This window comes from Dermochelys coriacea, chromosome 2 (genome assembly GCF_009764565.3).
Source record: "Dermochelys coriacea isolate rDerCor1 chromosome 2, rDerCor1.pri.v4, whole genome shotgun sequence".
In the NCBI taxonomy this organism is placed as follows: domain Eukaryota; kingdom Metazoa; phylum Chordata; order Testudines; family Dermochelyidae; genus Dermochelys; species Dermochelys coriacea.
Genome location: NC_050069.1, coordinates 162908468 through 162929408, shown reverse-complemented (window position 1 = coordinate 162929408; position 20941 = coordinate 162908468). Strand labels below are relative to the sequence as shown.

General features: G+C 41.4%; 1 protein-coding gene across 5 annotated transcripts in view; it reads left to right on the top strand.

The window, feature by feature from the left end:
- The window catches only part of FHOD3 (formin homology 2 domain containing 3), a 623525-nt gene that overhangs the window by 287234 nt on the left and 315350 nt on the right, over positions 1-20941 (top strand). For all 5 annotated transcript variants that reach the window (XM_043508620.1, XM_043508619.1, XM_043508621.1 and 2 more), the window contains exon 4: positions 19321-19388. In XM_043508620.1, the coding sequence (XP_043364555.1) occupies positions 19321-19388 (68 nt within the window). The remainder of the gene's footprint in view (positions 1-19320; positions 19389-20941) is intronic.

Genomic DNA, 20941 nt, shown 5'->3' with positions numbered 1-20941 from the left:
ACATACAAAATTCAGTAGTCTTGAGTTTTACATTGGTGTAAATTGGGATTAACTACCTGAAGTGAATGGAATTTTGAAGGTCATGCCCATATATATAAAAGCTGAACTGCACTTTTTTTTTTTTTTTAGTAGAGATTACTCTTTTTCCAGGTTGAAATCTTGTACACCAGCCTTCAAACTGGAGTAAATTTGTTAGCTGTACTGTTTGTAAATATATACAAACCTTTGGTTTTATAGGGAGCGTCCTGACATAAATGGCATGTGTGTGTACTTACACATACTTTATCAAGGTGCTGACACCCTTCACTAAATAAACCAAAGTAACAGGGTTTTATTTTCTGTTGATTTCTACATGTTGCATACAGAAGTATAGGTACAGTGTTCATTGTCTAATGGAATCATTCAGTCCTCCTGCTCCTAAGGAAATCTAACAAGAGAAATGTTTATCAATTTATTCCCCCGAGTGCTGATCCCAGACTGTTTTTTCCTTCATTGAACAAATTCAGATGGTTTCTTCCTTTTTTTTTTCTTGAAAGTTAAGTGAAGAAGCACAGATTAGCATTTCAGAGGGCTGTAAATAAACATCCCAAGTGGCTTGTGGAAAAGTTTGTTTAATCATTGAAGGATTCAGCAGTACCTTGCTGCATCAGCAAGGCAGTGGAGTCCTGGTATGGTGTGTGCCACAACTGAGTAAATAATTCCCACCTCAACACCCATATGGTTTGACAGCTCACAGATTGTAAATTTGAGGACATAATGGGCTTTCGATTACTCTTCCTTTTCACTGTGTTTGGCTTACAAGAGATTTTTGAGAGTTTACTTGCTCAAAGAAAGGAATTACAGTGGGCAGCCCTAGCTCAGTTTCTAGAACCAGACACCAACATGTAAAACTAACCATCTTATTTTAATACCAAGTTACAAATACGTTTACATATCTGTTTTGTTCCTGAAAAGCTGCATGTGTTCTAGACCAGCGGCTCTCAGTCTTTCCAGACTACTGTGCACCCTTTCAGAGTATGATTTGTCTTGTGTACCCCCAAGTTTCACCTTACTTAAAAATGTGCAATATCAGACATAAAAATACGAAAGTGTCACAGCGCACTATTACTGAAAAATTGCTTACTTTCTCATTTTTACCATATAATTATAAAATAAATCAATTGGAATATAAATATTGTACTTAAGTTTCAGTGTATAGCAGTGGTTCTCAAACTAGGGGCTCCGCTTGTTCAGGAAAAGCCCCTGGCAGGCCGGGCCGGTTTGTTTACCTGCCACGTCTGCAGGTTCGGCCAATCGCGGCTCCCACTGACTGTGGTTTGCCGCTCCAGGCCAATGGGGGCTGTGGGAAGGGCGGCCAGCACATCCCTCGGCCCACGCCGCTTCCCGCAGCAGGTAAACAAAGCGGCCCGGCCCGCCAGGGGCTTTCTCTGAACAAGCGGTGCCCCTAGTTTGAGAACCACTGGTGTATAGTAGCAGTATAAACAAATTATTGTCTATGAAATTTAATTTGTACTGACTTCGCTTGTGCTTTTTATGTAGCCTGTTGTAAAACTAGGCAAAAATCTAGATGAGTTTATGTACCCCCCGGAATACCTCAGAGTACATGTGCCCCTGCTTGAGAACCATTGTCTAGATCTCCAAATTGCCATCGTTAGAGTTATATTTAATTACGTTTAATTAGATTTGAATTAACTTACAATTGTAATAGATATTGATAGACACTGATGGCAATTATTTTAATGAACTCTGACTTTCATGATTAGAATAGACTCTCTCTCTATATATATTGAGAGAGAATTATTTTATTATTATATTTTCATAGTTCAATTAGGAAATAATAATATAAGGTTAATATTAAGCAAGAAATAAGATTCGGAGGCTGCCGTTTATTTCACCCTGAATAGGGCCCCCATATTTTCTCCAAATTTTTGACAGAGCCTCTCAGTTAATACTCACTGTTGATTCTTAGTGTGAAATAGTTTTGGATTTTTTATAAGAATACTTACAGAGGAATACAGCTGACTAAAACCTTACTGTCCATCATTGGTACTTATATGGTCCCATTACCTTAGTGTCTGAGCACCTCACAATCTTCAAATGTATGTATCCTCTCAACATGCAGAAGTAGCAGAGTACTACTACCCCTATTTTACAGCTGTGGAATAGAGGCACAGATTGACTACAGGCAAAATATTATTAAATTAATTTAATATTATTAAATACACTATAAAATAGTAATCTCTGGAATGCTATACTAAATATAACCATCATACCATAAATACGTTGAAAATCTAATTGCCTAGGGTCTCACGGGAAGTCTGGTGGAGTAGAGAATTGAACATGGGTCTTCTGAGTCCTAGGCTAGCGCCCTTCCTACTAGGTCATCTCTCTTCTCAGCCCCAGTCTATGATGTTGATCATATTATATTATCGAGTATTATGTTCAGCTGGGTTGTGAGACTAAAGTATTTTAAAAAAGAAAAGGAGTACTTGTGGCACCTTAGAGACTAACAAATTTATTAGAGCATAAGCTTTTGTGAGCTACAGCTCACTTCATCAATAAAAATATGATCATAACTGTAAGGTCTGCAGAAATGTGACTTGATTGTTTTGAATTTTCTTAGTGAGAACATGCTAAAGCTGCAGATCACCATTGGCTTAGTAAATTTATAGAGTAAACAAGAGTTGGCAGCATTTTGGCACAATACCCAGTGAATTGAAACACGGAAAAATAATCTAGCATGAGATTGCTAAATTCTCATAACCCAAGAGGCACTGATGTAATTTCTCTTGCTTATACTAGTGTACAGTTCAGCATTTCAGAGACCGAGTTGTAAACTGAAACAAACATTAAAGGTTTGCCTTGACTTACATAGTTTTTTGGATAATTATATTTTTAGCTGCAGATTGGTTACAATAATCTCTAAAGAAAACAGTGAGCTGTTCTATATTTCTTAAAGCAATTTTCTCTGGCTTCATTCTCCTGAATTATGTAACCCATGTTTTAGGATAACTACTGCCTTCCTACTGTATTATTCTCTAGGGAACAATTTTGCATTATTAGGGAGATGAACAAGACGACCTCTTAATTCTTTTCCATCACCACTTTCTATAATATCCTGCTACAATATATGCCCTTGTTACTTTAACTCCACACTGCCTCTTCCCCTCTCAAACACTTTCTTTCACATAGTTTTCAAAAGAACAATTACCACAATTTTGTATATTTTTAAAATCTCCCTCTTTTTAAATTACCAAGCTTAAATGAACCTACGGCCATCTCCTGCACTGGAGACATAAAGAGAGTACTGATTCCTTTGCATTCAAGGGACAAGGGACTGTATGAATAGATTATTGCAGGAGTACACATCACAGGGCCAAATTAATCACTGGTGTAACTCCATTGAATAAGCAGGGAATCCTTAGTTGTTCAATATGTGAGCAAAGTTTTAATGTGTTTTCCAGTAATGGTGACGTTTTGAAGCAGATAAGGCCTCCCTGTATTCCAGTGCTGTACTCTGTTGTTCATGGTGTAGATAGTATCATAACAAGTAATGTATTTGCCATTTTGTTTTGTCAGTGTGTTATAATGTTCATTACTTGCGTACAGCTTTCCCCCAGACACACGCATACTCAACCAAGCCCACACTCTCCGGTGATAATTATAACTGGTAAGAAGAACCCTTGTATTGTAGCTTTCAATACTAGAAATGGTAAGTGAATGTGGGAAGGGGAAGAAGTTTGGAAATTCAAAGAAATGCTGCAGTGGGTTGAAGTAGATGAAGAGATCTGAAAGTGCACCACTCTCCTTGCTCTTCTTACTCCTCAGTTGGCAGAGAAAGACAGGCTCATTTGTGGCTTTGGCCTTCTGATCACTTTTGAAAGATCATCAGCTGCAGTCCAACCACAAAAGCCAGCTCCATGGAGCATTTGGGCAATGTACCCCTCCCGCCAGCATTCTGTTTGCCTGTCCTACGGGAGCCAATCTGAATAAGCCTATCATTCCTTACAGATGGCATATTTGAACCACACAACTGTTCCAAGGCTGTTGCTGCTGCTTTTTTTGGTAAAGTCAATATGGTGTTCTGCCTTAGTGTATTGACACTGACCTCGACTGTCCAGTTCTAGTTTTTTCTTACCCATTTAAGGACAAAGCCCATTGTTATTGTCACTTCATGCTGGGCCCATTTCCCACCTCTGCACTTATTCTATAACAACAGCAGGAGAAGATTGAAGGCTTCTGCAGCATGGAGTAAGGAACACAGAAACACTTCTACTTCAGGTGTGAGTACAAAACTAGGACTGAAATAGGAGTGCTCTCTCCAAGCCAGTCTTCTTGCCCTGTCTCAGCACAGGTATCAGTTTAAATTTTCTTCCTTCCATTTTCCACTAGCAACCAGGACCTCAGTTCGCAAAGGTGAATGAGAAGAGGGAATACTCAAAGGAAGTTGTTACGCTGTCAGTTTGCAAAATTATTCATTATTCTCAGTGTGGTGCAGGAGTGACGCGTGGAGAGCTCCAGGTTTCACGTCCCCTTCCCCCCCACCCAACCCTCAGCAGATGAAAAACAAAGGCTTCCCATTTCACTTAAGTATATAAACACTTACTGTGTTTCATCACATCCTTTTACTGTAAATCTGTAAACCCCTGGTATTTATTTGCTTTGGTGTTTAGGGATAGTGTTATAAATGGTTCTTTCTGCTAGTTCAGCATGCGTATGGAGGCATGTGTGGGAGGAAGGGAAGGGGAGTAATAATTTAAAGGGCTTTGTAAAGAAGGAACTCTTTCTATTGATTTATCCATGACAAATGTATACTCACATAAAGTAAGGCAGAATAAGCAGGAATTTGATAGAAATCATTGGAGGAGGGATTGATTTGATCCCTTCAGGCTTCCGAAGTGGAAGATGATAACCCCAGTTACTAAGAATATATGGAAAAATCCATCTTTCACATCTAATTGGACCATGTAGGTATCACTTTAATTTTTCTGTACATTGGTAATGAGCCTGGGGTGCTGATTCTTATGGTGGTGTGACAGCCATTTTGAAGTGTAGGAATTATGTAGAGAGATCAAGGATCCATTCCTGTGAAGATTTTCTTCTTTTGCTTTCCAGTTTTGGATAAGATGATTCAGCTCCTCCCTTATCTGTCCTCCATTTTCCAATTCCTGAATTTATTCATCTTAATACAAGCAGTTCCTGTGTGTGAATCACAAAAGTTGCTGCTTTCTGACAGCAAGGATCATCTACCTCTCTCTGTCTTCTCATTTATTTCCCCTATTTGATGGCTATCTCCTCTTGTCTCTCTTCTGTACTGTCCTCCCCAACTTTTCTCCTTGTCTACCCTGATATAGCTGCTTCCCCTCATCCTCTGGCTCCATATTTTTCTCCTCTTTCTGTCCTCTTGCAGTATCCCTTTATTGCTCTTTCTCTTTGCTCGTATTCCTGTCTGTCTTCAAATTATTTAATCCCCTCATTCTGTTTACATAGTTGGTAATATAGGAGGCGGGAATCAAGGTGGCCACCAGTTCCTGGAGGATGGATGTGCTTTCTGTTGAATTTTGTTACTTTTAATGTGAAACTTAATTTGCAGACCTCGTAGCCCTGTGTCAATCCCTGTCTGATATTGTAAAAATACCTACAAAGAGCAATGTTCAGGAAGACCTCAAACATTTTGGGTTTCGGATAAGCATCTCTTACTTTGGATGCCTCTCCGAACCCAGGGAGGCTATTGAAAGGCTTTGCAGAGATCCTTCCACATACAGGCTCCCTTCCCAAAACAGAATATCCCTATCAGTGGGGTCTCCTTGAGGGAGGCCCAGCAGACTGTTATTCCAAATTGATGCTTTCAGTGGGAGGACTGCAGACCAATAACAGAGAGAGAAAATTTCTTGAGATGAGATGTGTAGATTTGCCCTGTAGTTCTTGTATTATGGAAAGTGAAGCTCTCCCTTCCCATGCCCACCCTATCCCTGCTGTGGTTCCATCTCCTAAATCCACAAATTCTCCCAAGATCTGCAAATGCCCTCTGTCTGCACTGGCTCCCTGAATTCACCATCAGCTCCCTGGCAGCTTGGCTTTTGCAGGGGCCTAAAGGAGTTGTGGGGATGGGGGAGAGTTCAGTATTAATATATGCACAAAGGTGGCATGGGTTTCAAGGTGACGTGGGAGGGGCTTATAATTCTGCCTTGATGGCTATCTCTCCTCCTACTCCCCACCTGTGGATCCTGCACTTCACAGGGTCTCTGAAGAACAGTTTCCATTGGCGTTTGGGGAAACGATGCCAAGAGAGAACATTTCTTGTACCCAGGCCTGATGGATCATGATTTTTTATCATCCCTGTCCTCTCTACCTAAGGAGGTGACACTGTCCCTCTGATAATTAATGAAGCAGTTGTTTTGTGTCTGAATGAAAATGAGTAGAAGCAGGTTTTATTCTCATTGTTACTCTGCCATGCATTCATTGTGAAGCAGGCTGAAAATTCTTTGGAATCAATCAGTGTTGGCAGCAACGTGGGCTCGAAGAGAGTTACTATAATTTGTTCTTGGCCTGTTGTTTTTCATCAGTCCATACTTTATTGTCAAAAAACTTGCATTTCCTCACCAAATACTAGTCATTTACTGTTGGATTAATGAGACACTATAAATCTTAAATTCACTAACTACAAATATTACACAAATGGGTGTACTTGTGGCACCTTAGAGACTAACCCGTATGGCCCCACAGTATGCCAACATTTTTATGGCTGACTTAGAACAACGCTTCCTCAGCTCTCGTCCCCTAATGCCCCTACTCTACTTGCGCTATATTGATGACATCTTCATCATCTGGACCCATGGAAAAGAAGCTCTTGAGGAATTCCACCATGATTTCAACAATTTCCATCCCACCATCAACCTCAGCCTGGACCAGTCCACACAAGAGATCCACTTCCTGGACACTACGGTGCTAATAAGCGATGGTCACATAAACACCACCCTATATCGGAAACCTACTGACCGCTATTCCTACCTACATGCCTCTAGCTTTCATCCAGATCATACCACTCGATCCATTGTCTACAGCCAAGCGCTACGATATAACCGCATTTGCTCCAACCCCTCAGACAGAGACAAACACCTACAAGATCTCTATCATGCATTCCTACAACTACACTACCCACCTGCTGAAGTGAAGAAACAGATTGACAGAGCCAGAAGAGTACCCAGAAGTCACCTACTACAGGACAGGCCCAACAAAGAAAAGAACAGAACGCCACTAGCCATCACCTTCAGCCCCCAACTAAAACCTCTCCAACGCATCATCAAGGATCTACAACCTATCCTGAAGGACGACCCATCACTCTCACAGATCTTGGGAGACAGACCAGTCCTTGCTTACAGACAGCCCCCCAATCTGAAGCAAATACTCACCAGCAACCACACACCACACAACAGAACCACTAACCCAGGAACCTATCCTTGCAATAAAGCCCGTTGCCAACTCTGTCCACATATCTATTCAGGGGATACTATCATAGGGCCTAATCACATCAGACACAGTATCAGAGGCTCGTTCACCTGCGCATCTACCAATGTGATATATGCCATCATGTGCCAGCAATGCCCCTCTGCCATGTACATTGGCCAAACTGGACAGTCTCTACGTAAAAGAATGAATGGACACAAATCAGACGTCAAGAATTATAACATTCAAAAACCAGTTGGAGAACACTTCAATCTCTCTGGTCACTCGATCACAGACCTAAGAGTGGCTATCCTTCAACAAAAAAGCTTCAAAAACAGACTCCAACTAGAGACTGCTGAATTGGAATTAATTTGCAAACTGGATACAATTAACTTAAGCTTGAATGGAGACTGGGAATGGATGAGTCATTACACAAAGTAAAACTATTTCCCCATGGTATTTCTCCCTCCCACCCCACCCCCCACTGTTCCTCTGATATTCTTGTTAACTGCTGGAATTAGCCTACCTTGCTTGTCACCATGAAAGGTTTTCCTCCTTTCCCCCCCCCCCCGCTGCTGGTGATGGCTTATCTTCAGTGATCACTCTCCTTACAGTGTGTATGATAAACCCATTGTTTCATGTTCTCTGTGTGTGTATATAAATCTCTCCTGTTTTTTCCACCAAATGCATCCGATGAAGTGAGCTGTAGCTCACGAAAGCTTATGCTCTAATAAATTTGTTAGTCTCTAAGGTGCCACAAGTACTCCTTTTCTTTTTGCGAATACAGACTAACACGGCTGCTACTCTGAAACAAATGGGTGTGTAATAATTTATTAATTTATATATAGATAATCAGATTAGATAAAGATATCCAAGATTTGTAATATACAAAACTAAGTATCCTCAACAGAAGCAGCAATTATTTTAATGTAACAGTGGGCAATGTGCCTGTGAATAATTTCCCTCTTGAAATGATATATTTTGTAGGGGTCTGAGAGTAAAAGGAAAGGGTATTGTCTTGCCAACAGATTTATTATTGGCTTTTGTGGACAAAAACAAAACTAAGAAGAAAGCCCCTTTTTTGGCATCATCACAAGTCTTTTCTTAGAGCGCCACTTTAATTTGTCTGACATACAATGAAAGAATAGCACGTTGCACTAATTAGTGTTTTATACAGTAAATTTATGGATCTGAGAATCTGTTTGCACCCATGGGCCCAATCCAGTAGTCTGTTGAAGTCAATTTGAATGTTGCCTGTGGAAGCACTTCAGGATTGGATGCATGGGCCCGATTCACTCCACTTTTGTGCTTGTGTACTGCTATTGATTCAAGTGGAATTACACTGGTGTAAAACTGGAGTCGCATGGTGGTGAATCAGGCTTTATATGTATATGGTACTCAGCTCTCACAGCAAGACTTAAGTTTTCCCTACTATAAAAGAAAAATTGCCCGACTTCTTTTTTTCTCTCTTCTTTCTGTGGAAAAATTCAAATTGTTCCCTTTAATTCCAGTAGAGTGTTTAGCTGCCAATGAAGGTGTAGATAATACATGTATTTCTCAGATATTCAGGTTGTTCATTGCTTTAGTTCGGAAATAATATTTTTAAATTAAGTGGTGGCCAGATTTTTGGCGTTTTATGGAGGCCAGAGAATATTGCTACTCTTACCTCATGCACAGAGATTTTACCAAGGACTAGCAGGAGCTATTTCAAATGTCCTTTATTGAGTCAACGCTGTGGACCCTGGTAATGTAATGTAATGTAATGTAGAGTGTAGTATGTTTCTATAATGAAAGATGTTTCATCTCTGAAATCAGAGTTCGGAGAAGAGGGGCATGGATGGGAAATGTGGAGGTAATTCAGTTAGGAACAAATGAAGCAGAGTAACTCCCATTTGTGCTCAGCCAGGTGTCGCTTGCCTTTTGCCAATAACCCAAAAGGCTGATGTTTCATAAATTACTCTACCCCAGGGACTAATTCAGCTGGTGTGATGGACAGGGAAGGGAGGAGTTGTGTACTTCCCTGGTCAGAGATCAGCCATTACACTTGGGACTATGTTTATCCAAGGTATTTTTTTAAAATTTGTGAATAAAAATGTGATTTTCCTAGCGAATGCTAAGGAAAATGGAAGATTTTATTAATGACATAGAGCGGCGGTTCTCAAACCGTGGGTCAGGACCCCAAAGTGGGTTGCAACCCCATTTTAATGGGGTCACCAGGGTTGGCTTTAGACATGCTGGGGCCCAGGGCTGAAGCTTGAGCCCCACTGCCCAGGGCCAAAGCTGAAGCTCTCAAGGGCTTACAAGTCCCCTGCTTGGGGCTGAAGCCCTTGAGCTTCAGCTTTGGCCCCTGCCTGTAGCGGTGGGGCTTGGGCTTTGCTCCCCTCCCCCCCCGCCCCGCCATCCCCGACCTAGTACAGTGGGGCTTGGGTGGGCTTAGGCTTCGGTCCCTGCTCCTGAGGCTGTGTAGTAATTTTTGTTGTCAGAAGGGGGTCATGGTGCAATGAAGTTTGAGAACTTCTGACATAGAGGCAAATTACTACTTTTATTTTATTTTATTTTATTTTATTTTATTTTATTTTTCTCAGAACACCGAAAAGGAAAAAGAATGAAACCCTTTCATGCTACAACAAAAAGCCTTTGAAGGTCATGCACGAAAACCTTCCGGAGCTCTCTCTCAGTGTAAAATATGCTAATTGCAGACTCGATCACCAGAGTTCTCTTTACAATGATCCACTGATGTTTGTGTTTTCCTGAGAGAAAACCACTTTCACTGGTTTCACTTTTGGTCTAGGAAAGCTGTTTTAAAATAACCCTGTGTTTTAGAGGGGATGGGTGAAATACTAGTTTGCTTCTGTACCGTATGGCTCTTTCTTAGCATACTGATGCTGAAGATAAGGACCCAGTGTTGCCAACTCTACTGGTTTTAGCACAAGTCTTGCAATATGTGATGTTTTATTTAAAGATTCAGCTTCTGGAGACACCTGATTAGCTGAGAATCTCCTCTTTCATTTTAAAAATAAGTTTCTAGTGCTCATGTTAACAGAGAGAAGCTTGAAACATGGCTCAAGTGCCACCCTACAATATTTTAAATAAATAAATAAATAAACCCGGAAGGCAAATGAAAGGAAACCAAAATTAATATTTAAAAATCTCATTATTTTTAAGCCAATCTCATGATTTTTAACATTTGGGGTTGGGCTTGGCAATGCTGCTTTTTGGTAACTTGAATATTTTTTATTTTCTCTCCATGACATAGATTCTGCTAAGTTCTCGGGTGGGGAAACTAAACTCATTTAGCAGTTTAGTACTCCAAACTGTAGTATCAAAGGAAAGCTATAGTGGAAAAGACAAGAGTAGACCCTTGCAACCTGATGGGACCCCACTACAAGTGTTGGGGTTGTGCTGGGTGTAATTTATGTAGTATACATTTGGGCTTGGCTCGGGTAGCTGACTTTGAATGGGGGGCCTGAGAAGCATACGGGGAGGGGAAGCAGTGAGAGGCTCCAGGAGTGACTTGGGGGGGACGGGGAGGAAGGTATGGGCAGCGGAGGAGCTGGGGGAGACCCAGGGAAGCAGGGTGTGACTGCTTGGAGAGCCCATCCTGTCGCCAGTTCCCCTTATTGGTCCCTTGGTTCTGGTCCCTGTGGATGGCTCTGCTGTTCAGGCGGCCCTGCTATCCAGCTCCTGACATCACCAAGTTCCAATTTCTCCGATGGGCTCCTGGTGGCTTTGGGCCTTGTGCTTCCCTGCCTGGTTGCAGTTGCAGCATCTCTGGCTCGCTGACCCGCTGCCAAGTGCCCCCCACCAGGGTCTAGCACCAGCACTTGCTGACTTAGAGTATGCTCTGCAGCCAAGGAGGGAACATCTGGCCCAGGACTGGCTCCCCATGCAGGGCACTGACACTCAGGAGTGGTGGGGGATAATAGATAATAGATAATAATCCTCCTGGCAATAGAATTATTGTGGGGGCTGAGAATGTGACCCAGAGTGATTGGAGCAGCCACTGCCTTGCCCAGGATTAGGCTGGGGAATACGAAGCAGGGTGGGCAGGGTTCAGGTGCCAGGGGAGCCAAGGTGGCCCCTTTCTCTCTCTGGCTGAAGAGCGTCCTCCAAGCTGGCAGGTGGTGGCATTTGGTGGAAGAATCCAGGGATGCTATAGCTGGGACCAGACAGGATCACGGGGACTGGAACCTTTGGGAGCCCAAGCAGAGCTGGGTAGCAGGGCTACCCAGGTGGCTGAGCTCCCTGCAGGGAGCAGGAGCCAGGTACAGGTGTTGGGGGAGGCAGGGATGGGATAGGCTCTGCAAGAGTCATTCCTGTTCCGGGGTCTCCCGCATCTCCCTCGCTGCCCTGTCTTCCTCTCAGTTTCCCCCTTGCTCCCCTCTGCTCCCTCCTGGGGCCTCCTGTTGTCTCTCAGGATGCACCTCAGCCCCCATTTTACCACCTCTGCTGGTCTTGGGGCACCATTCATCCCAGTTCCTACTCCCAAGTCCAGTCCTGGTGCTGTTCCAGCCCTTACAGGTCCCACTTCTCCCTCATCCCCGCAAGTGTGATGCATGTGGACAGAAACATATCAGGCCTCACAATATTTCCATTGAGTGGTGCTATCTCCCACTCCCCGCTACCCCCTGAGTTCTGCCATCCCTTACCCTTTTGTTTGCAATTTTAAGCCAGAGAGTCCTTCCTTCCTTGTTTTTTTCCCTGGGTCAGTAATGAAAACAGCATGAAACTCTCGGATGTGGTTTGGGTTCGTATTCTCTGTGGTCTAGTCAGGTTCAGGTCGGGCTTTAAAATTGGGCCCAAGCAGACCTCTAACAGATAGTGCCTCCTCTCCCTTAAAAAATAATCCCTGCCATCTAGTGGTAATAGCTGACAAAAACTACTGAATATGATCACTCCACGATGAATGTCTTTAATAAAATCTTGACTTTCCGAACCTCCACGAGCTCTTTCTTTTATTTAGGAACTAAAAGCAATTTTGCAAATCATTACCATATAAGCATCAGAAATGCACTATTAATATTTAGGGAGTTTGAGACCTCTGACTGTGTCTATTGCTCTTAATTAATCTTATTTAATTTTAATGGTATTGTGGTTCCTAAATATATGAGATCCCTTTCTGTGCTCAGTCTGTGGAGGATATGAGTCTGTTACAGCCTTCGGTTTTCGTCTTGGCATATTAATTCAATGTGTAGCAAGCTCACTCTTTTAGCTCTGGAGGGTCCATGGTTCAATCCCTGGTGTGTCAGCCAAGATCCAGCTCTCACATAAGCTTGCAAGGATTTTCTTTTAAGTGAAGATATTCCTTAACCCTACTAGCCAATGTTGCCTGGTATGTATCCTCAACTAAACCGTGTTCTTTCAAAGAAGATTGTTTGACTGGCTACTAACAGAGCAGACTCCAAACAAAAGCTGTCTTCTTGTCTCCTGTTAACAGTTGGTGTTTATATATTGAATATTTTATATGATAGCAAACCAGTGGCCAGCTAGGACTTTAAAGCTGTCAGCATGACCCTCTTAGAAGTTAGCGGTAGCAACGGGGATACAATTTGGATGCTTCTGTTCCAGAAATATAGGCACCTATCACTTCAGTTAAAGGAGACTCTTCTCAGCAGTTGGCTGAATTATGACACACTCATTCAAACACAGAGCTGAGTATTTCTGAGTCTGTCCAGTAGAGGGGTAGAGGGATTATATATCACAGTAGCAAGTTCATTACAATCCATGTGACCTGGGTGTTTTGTTAGATAGCTTTTGCTATCTTGTTTCTTAATTATCTTTGGTATTCTTATGAAAGCGCTGTAAAAAAATATGCATTTCATTCCTGGTTTACCACACAAAGGGAGATTACTGCAATTAATTATTCTTGATTTTCAAATCCTGCTGTCAGTTTAATGTTTAATGTTTGCACTGTCTCCGTTCATATATGAAGCTTATGGGATAAGCATCAAAACACGCTGTTAATTCACATGTGGAATTCGCATTGCTTTTGACATTTATAGGCGTTCTACCATGCCTTGAGGGCTGTATATAGCCCTAAATGTTTATATTGTAGATAAATTTCTGTGTATCTTGAAAAAAATAGCATAGTACCACAAGGAAAAGAAAAGCTTGCCTTATACAGAGTTCTCTGCTTAGGGTGAATTACACCCTTACTTCATGCAGAAATCAATCCATGACATTTTCTAATGTAGCATAACTCTTAAAGATATGAGTATTTCACTTACCTTCTGGATTATGGGTCTGTAAATGTTTCTGATTTTTCATGATTCCTCGGTGGAGCCAAGTCTTGAGAAGATCCATGTATTGCCCAGGCATATAAAAATTAGCCCGAATAAACTGTAGCAGTTGGAATTGTGAGTGAATAGGTTACATCCGTTTAAATACACAAGCTCATCTTAATATGTGAAGAGAACTGTGAACATTAATTGGGTTTTTTTTCTCCAGTTTGCTACACATGGCTGGTGCAACATGCTGGCTCACATCTAATATGTATTGTTATTCCCCTCTAAGTGGAGTCAGATCTGTTCAAGTGTTTGATTATGTTGCCCTGTGGTAGCTGGCTGCCTCTGCTATAAGCCTTAATACTACTAGAAACTATTGGTGAGCCTCCTTTAGCTCAAGTGGTGTATTTTCAGAAGTGAAGTTACAGACTTCTGTCTCATATGAACAACTGAGAGACACATTGTCTATCCTTGAGCCATGGATTTTTTTACAACACATCTGTGAAAAGAGAAAACAAAAGAACTCAAGTAAATAGTTCAACTTTATTCTTCTCAGAGAACTACCAAAAATTGCATGCATCAATGGAGGCAGCAACCATTGTAGTATCATAACAATACATGATTATTATTTACTGCAGGCTGTGGCAATAATTGCTTTTGTGTAAGGAAGGGCCCACAGGTGACATTGTTTAAAATGTTTATATTTATGTACAAAGTTGCCAACACTACAAGAAATGGTGCCTCTCTTAATTAGGATGATGCTGCATTGCCTCATTTGGAGGGTCTCTGCGATGCCAGTGACTTATATGAATGGAGGGAAATTAGTTATAACAAATGCCAGATGGAGATATATTTCACAGAGAAATAGTTTTGTGCTATATAGTATGTGAAGTCAACAAACAAGATCTTAAAAAAATCCCTATTATTCTTTAAGCTTTCCTGACAAGACTCCTCTTTATCAAGCCAAGAAATGTCATCTGCTTATACATGCCAGTACATTTTTAAGATAGAATAATTAAAGATTGCAGTTTATGGTTTTAAGTGAAATCCCTTCCTCCAGGGTTTTTGTCAGAAATCCATAAACTCTACAAGGAAGAGGAATGGTTGTAACAGCTGTAATAGTTGGGTCAGTTCTACACGTTCTGCCTTCAAAGCCAAAGACAGTTTGGGATGACCAAAATGCTTTATGAGGCTTATAAACAACTGCTGAAGTTATATTTTCTGATTGGATGAGACTGTTGGGACTAGAAGGTGTTTATTCACATTAACCCTCAGGTCTTCTCAAATTAAGTTTCTTAGAGTAATGTGGAAAAAGGAAAGTCTCTGAGCAAAAATGTAAGAAATCCCAAATGCCTATTTTTTCTGCGTCCTTCCCAGAAAGAGGAAAAGAAAATGTGGCTATTGAATTTTGTACAGTATTTAGTGTAGTACAAAAATATGCAAAGGGAAGTGTGGGGGGGGGAGGGGGAGAGGAGAATTTATTTAAGTCAGTTCCACATACTTGGCTGATGGTGTGTCATCTTGCCATACAGGAACATCCACAGTCTGCAGTCACTTTATCCTTGATCCCGTGAGCCTCTGAGTGCCTCTTTAAAGCTATTGAGCATCCTTCATACCCATCCTTTGCAGGACTAGGCTCCTATGCTCCATGTGATACCTTGTGGGAGAGGCTAAGAGCATCCTGAAAGGTCACCAGAAGAAGTTGATTTCTCTTGTTAATTGCCTTCATAATATGTTAATTCAATACACACATATCGCCATATTTGGGGTAGGGAAGGAATTTTCCTTCAGGGCAGATTGGAAGAGGCCCTGGGGTTTTTTTGCCTTCCTCTGTAGCATGGGACATGGGTCACTTGCTGGAGGATTCTCTGCACCTTGAAGTCTTTAAACCACGATTTGAGGACTTCAATAGTTCAGACATAGGTGAGAGGTTTATTGCAGGAGTGGGTGGGTGAGATTCTGTGGCCTGCATTGTGCAGGAGGTCAGACTAGATAATCATAATGATCCCTTCTGACCTTAATATCTATGAATCTATGAATACATCTAAAATTCATGACTTTTTCCACTTTTCATTATTCTTCTGTGACTATGCATTTATATATACTTGTGTGTATAGAGAGAGAGAGAGAGAGAGAGAAATATTGAGATATATATAAGGGAGAAAACATTGTTCTGAATTATGCTCAGAACAAACTGTGCAGCTATTTCTGATATTAAATATCCTCACATACATTGCAATTGCTGAAAGGTATTCCAATTACAAAAAATGAGAACACAGGAAATGAACATCTTGGGGATTCACAAAAAGAAAAGGAGTACTTGTGGCACCTTAGAGACTAACAAATTTATTAGAGCATAAGCTTTCGTGAGCTACAGCTCACTTCATCGGATGCATTTGGTGGAAAAAACAGAGGAGAGATTTATATACACACACACAAAGAACATGAAACAATGGGTTTATCATACACACTGTAAGGAGAAAAGAAAAGGAGTACCCGTGGCACCTTAGAAACTAACAAATTTATTAGAGCATAAGCTTTCGTGAGCTACAGCTCACTTCATCGGATGCATTTGGTGGAAAAAGCAGAGGAGAGATTTATATATACACACACACACACAGAGAACATGAAACAATGGGTTTATCATACACACTGTAAGGAGAGTGATCACTTAAGATAAGCCATCACCAGCAGCAGGGGGGGGAAAGGAGGAAAACCTTTCATGGTGACAAGCAAGGTAGGCTAATTCCAGCAGTTAACAAGAATATCAGAGGAACAGTGGGGGGTGGGGTGGGAGGGAGAAATACCATGGGGAAATAGTTTTACTTTGTGTAATGACTCATCCATTCCCAGTCTCTATTCAAGCCTAAGTTAATTGTATCCAGTTTGCAAATTAATTCCAATTCAGCAGTCTCTCATTGGAGTCTGTTTTTGAAGCTTTTTTGTTGAAGGATAGCCACTCTTAGGTCTGTGATCGAGTGACCAGAGAGATTGAAGTGTTCTCCAACTGGTTTTTGAATGTTATAATTCTTGACGTCTGATTTGTGTCCATTCATTCTTTTACGTAGAGACTGTCCAGTTTGGCCAATGTACATGGCAGAGGGGCATTGCTGGCACATGATGGCATATATCACATTGGTAGATGCGCAGGTGAACGAGCCTCTGATAGTGTGGCTGATGTGATTAGGCCCTATGATGGTATCCCCTGAATAGATATGTGGACAGAGTTGGCAACGGGCTTTGTTGCAAGGATAGGTTCCTGGGTTAGTGGTTCTGTTGTGTGGTGTGTGGTTGCTGGTGAGTATTTGCTTCAGATTGGGGGGCTGTCTGTAAGCAAGGACTGGTCTGTCTCCCAAGATCTGTGAGAGTGATGGGTCGTCCTTCAGGATAGGTTGTAGATCCTTGATGATGCGTTGGAGAGGTTTTAGTTGGGGGCTGAAGGTGATGGCTAGTGGCGTTCTGTTCTTTTCTTTGTTGGGCCTGTCCTGTAGTAGGTGACTTCTGGGTACTCTTCTGGCTCTGTCAATCTGTTTCTTCACTTCAGCAGGTGGGTAGTGTAGTTGTAGGAATGCATGATAGAGATCTTGTAGGTGTTTGTCTCTGTCTGAGGGGTTGGAGCAAATGCGGTTATATCGTAGCGCTTGGTTGTAGACAATGGATCGAGTGGTATGATCTGGATGAAAGCTAGAGGCATGTAGGTAGGAATAGCGGTCAGTAGGTTTCCGATATAGGGTGGTGTTTATGTGACCATCGCTTATTAGCACCGTAGTGTCCAGGAAGTGGATCTCTTGTGTGGACTGGTCCAGGCTGAGGTTGATGGTGGGATGGAAATTGTTGAAATCATGGTGGAATTCCTCAAGAGCTTCTTTTCCATGGGTCCAGATGATGAAGATGTCATCAATGTAGCGCAAGTAGAGTAGGGGCATTAGGGGACGAGAGCTGAGGAAGCGTTGTTCTAAGTCAGCCATAAAAATGTTGGCATACTGTGGGGCCATGCGGGTACCCATCGCAGTGCCGCTGATTTGAAGGTATACATTGTCACCAAATGTGAAATAGTTATGGGTCAGGACAAAGTCACAAAGTTCAGCCACCAGGTTAGCCGTGACAGTATCGGGGATACTGTTCCTGACGGCTTGTAGCCCATCTTTGTGTAGAATGTTGGTGTAGAGGGCTTCTACATCCATAGTGGCTAGGATGGTGTTTTTAGGAAGATCACCAATGGACTGTAGTTTCCTCAGGAAGTCAGTGGTGTCTCGAAGATAGTTGGGAGTGCTGGTAACGAAGGGCCTGAGAAGGGAGTCTACATAGCCAGACAATCCTGCTGTCAGGGTGCCAATGCCTGAGATGATGGGGCGTCCAGGATTTCCAGGTTTATGGATCTTGGGTAGCAGATAGAATACCCCAGGTCGGGGCTCCATTGTTTCATGTTCTCTGTGTGTGTGTGTGTATATAAATCTCTCCTCTGCTTTTTCCACCAAATGCATCCGATGAAGTGAGCTGTAGCTCACGAAAGCTTATGCTCTAATAAATTTGTTAGTCTCTAAGGTGCCACGGGTACTCTTTTTCTTTTTGCGAATACAGACTAACACGGCTGCTACTCTGAAACTGTAAGGAGAGTGATCACTTAAGATAAGCCATCACTAGCAGCAGGGGGGGGAAAGGAGGAAAACCTTTCATGGTGACAAGCAAGGTAGGTTAATTCCAGCAGTTAACAAGAATATCAGAGGAACAGTGGGGATTCAGTGGCTCAAGGACTGATAATAGGGATGTGGATACTTTTACTTCTAAGTCACTAGTTCAAATGTAGATAGATTGGTAGCGATCTAAGCTTACTACCACTTGATAAAAAGAAAAGGAGTACTTGTGGCACCTTAGAGACTAACAAATTTATTAGAGCATAAGCTTTCGTGAGCTACGGCTCACTTCATCGGCTGCATCCGATGAAGTGAGCTGTAGCTCACGAAAGCTTATGCTCTAATAAATTTGTTAGTCTCTAAGGTGCCACAAGTACTCCTTTTCTTTTTGCGAATACAGACTAACACGGCTGCTACTCTGATACCACTTGATAGTAGTCTGCATAAAATGAGGGATCTGAGTGATTTAGATTTATTAGATTTTTCAAATCATAAAGCTGGCACTAGTTAGCACGATCATTGGCCATCATAGAACAATGGTCAAAGACTGCATAGGTATGAGGACTGAAGTCCACTCTCGTTCCTTAAAAGTAATCCTTCCAGGACAGGATTGAGGCTCATTTTTGGGGCAGTGTGGGGAAGTTTGCAGTGCAGCTGCTGTGAAATCTTCATTGCTGTCAGTCCAGTACCTTTCACAGGCTCTAAATTTAACTTAAAATGAAAGAAAGTTAGATAGACACAATTACACTTGAAAAATCCCCCTAGTCTCATTTTCTACTGACCTTTCCTAAAATTCCTCTGGGAAATTTCACTCAGGCCATGAATAATTAAGTCATTTTATTTGTGCTATGTGATGGACAGGTATTATATCTATGAAAAAAAGGTTGGTTTGTCTAAGAGGAATGTACTGCGTAGTAAATGGACACTGCGACCATTCCTCACCAGCTCCTCTCTAACTCCATCTCATTTTGGCAGTCTTATTAATGTTGGGATTTTTTTGTTGTTCCTTATTTCAGAAAAACTCTACAACTCCAGTGGACGGGAGCTGAGACGGGCCCTTTTCTCTTTGAAACAAATATTTCAGGTAAGTGAATACCTTACCGATGAATCTCCATGCTATTCAACTCTAAATTATTTTTCCTTCTTTGCATAAGAGAATAATTGAAAAGTAACCCACATTGATGATCGGTTAGGGCACCGATGTGGGAGACTCAGGTTCACGTCCCTGCTCCAATGAATATTTACTTATTTATACAAAATGGGACAGCTCTAATCGAAAAGGTTTAGAGAGACCCATTCCAAAAAAGCCAGTAGTCTCATAATTAGAGCACTCACCTGGGAGGGGAGACCTGCATTTCAAGTCCCTGGTCTGAGCAGGGACTTGTACGTGGGTTTTCCACATCCGAGAGGAGAGTTCCAACTGCTGGACTATTAGGTATTCTTTGGTGGATGGGTTGCTTTTTTCTTCTGGTTTTGACCATACATTCCATCCTGGACCTGCAAAACCTTTCTCAGCTAAAAATTTGTTGACCCTGGTACATTTCTGCAAAAAGGTTTTGTTTGATGAATTGCAAAACTGTTTAGTTGGAAAATTCCCAGCCAGCTCTAATCATAATTCATATGCACAGGCAACGTTATTTCTGGCATTTCCAACTATTGAGTGCGTTACTTTTCAAGCGTAATAATTTTCTTTTAATGCAGTTTTTTTAGTGTAATTAAGCATTGAAAGAGAATATAAGGTTTTTTTAAAGGAAACATAAGATAACTACTTTTAAACTAAATATAAATTAAGCTAGATCATTGGAGTTCCACTAAGGATGGAGTTAGCTTGTTGACTGACCCAGTCTGATGGTGTGAAGTAATCAGTTTCCATTTGAGAACTGGATTTTCCTTCTTTCTTATATATCTGTTCTAAAAAGGAAGTGGGGAACTGTCTATTTCCATACACCTGCTGCCAACTGATTTGTGAACTCTCACTGAATGATGATGATTTTGGGAGAATCTTCATGTCCTGCATTCCAGGATAGAAATTATAATAAGACAATGACATGTCACTGGGAGATTTGAGGGAAAAAGTACAGCTGGTAGTGGAGAGAATCCATATCACGTTTGAATACCTGAAGTTGTGTGCTACCAAAATGGAAAATGAGGGAGAAAAGACCATGAGGGAAATTATTGGAGTTTTACCAATTAATTGCTGTGAAGATTAACTACAGTACCTATGTAATAACTGTGTCATTATTCCCATTAGTTACAAGTATTTTGAAGATACTGTCCAAGGGTGCCTTTAGAATATTTTGAAAAGAACTGTCAAGGAAAAAATACAAGATTTTTATAGACAGCAAAGTGATGTTCTGTGACTTTTCTCGAAAGATGAGAAATGCCTGCGTTGAAATGTTAATTTATAAGCACTGAAGAAAAGTGGGTGAGTAAAGTAATTGTGTACAAAAATATATGTCCAAAATGGTGCCAGGAGACTTGAATTTCTAGAATCAGTGCCAGGAAAGTATTGTACTATTAGAAGTCTTTTGATATAAAGTGCTAAGATTAAGAAAATGTTATAGTCTTCAGCATAAATCAGCTATCTGATGATGTTCTATCATGTTGGTTTTAGTGATAAAGCACCTTCAGGGCTAC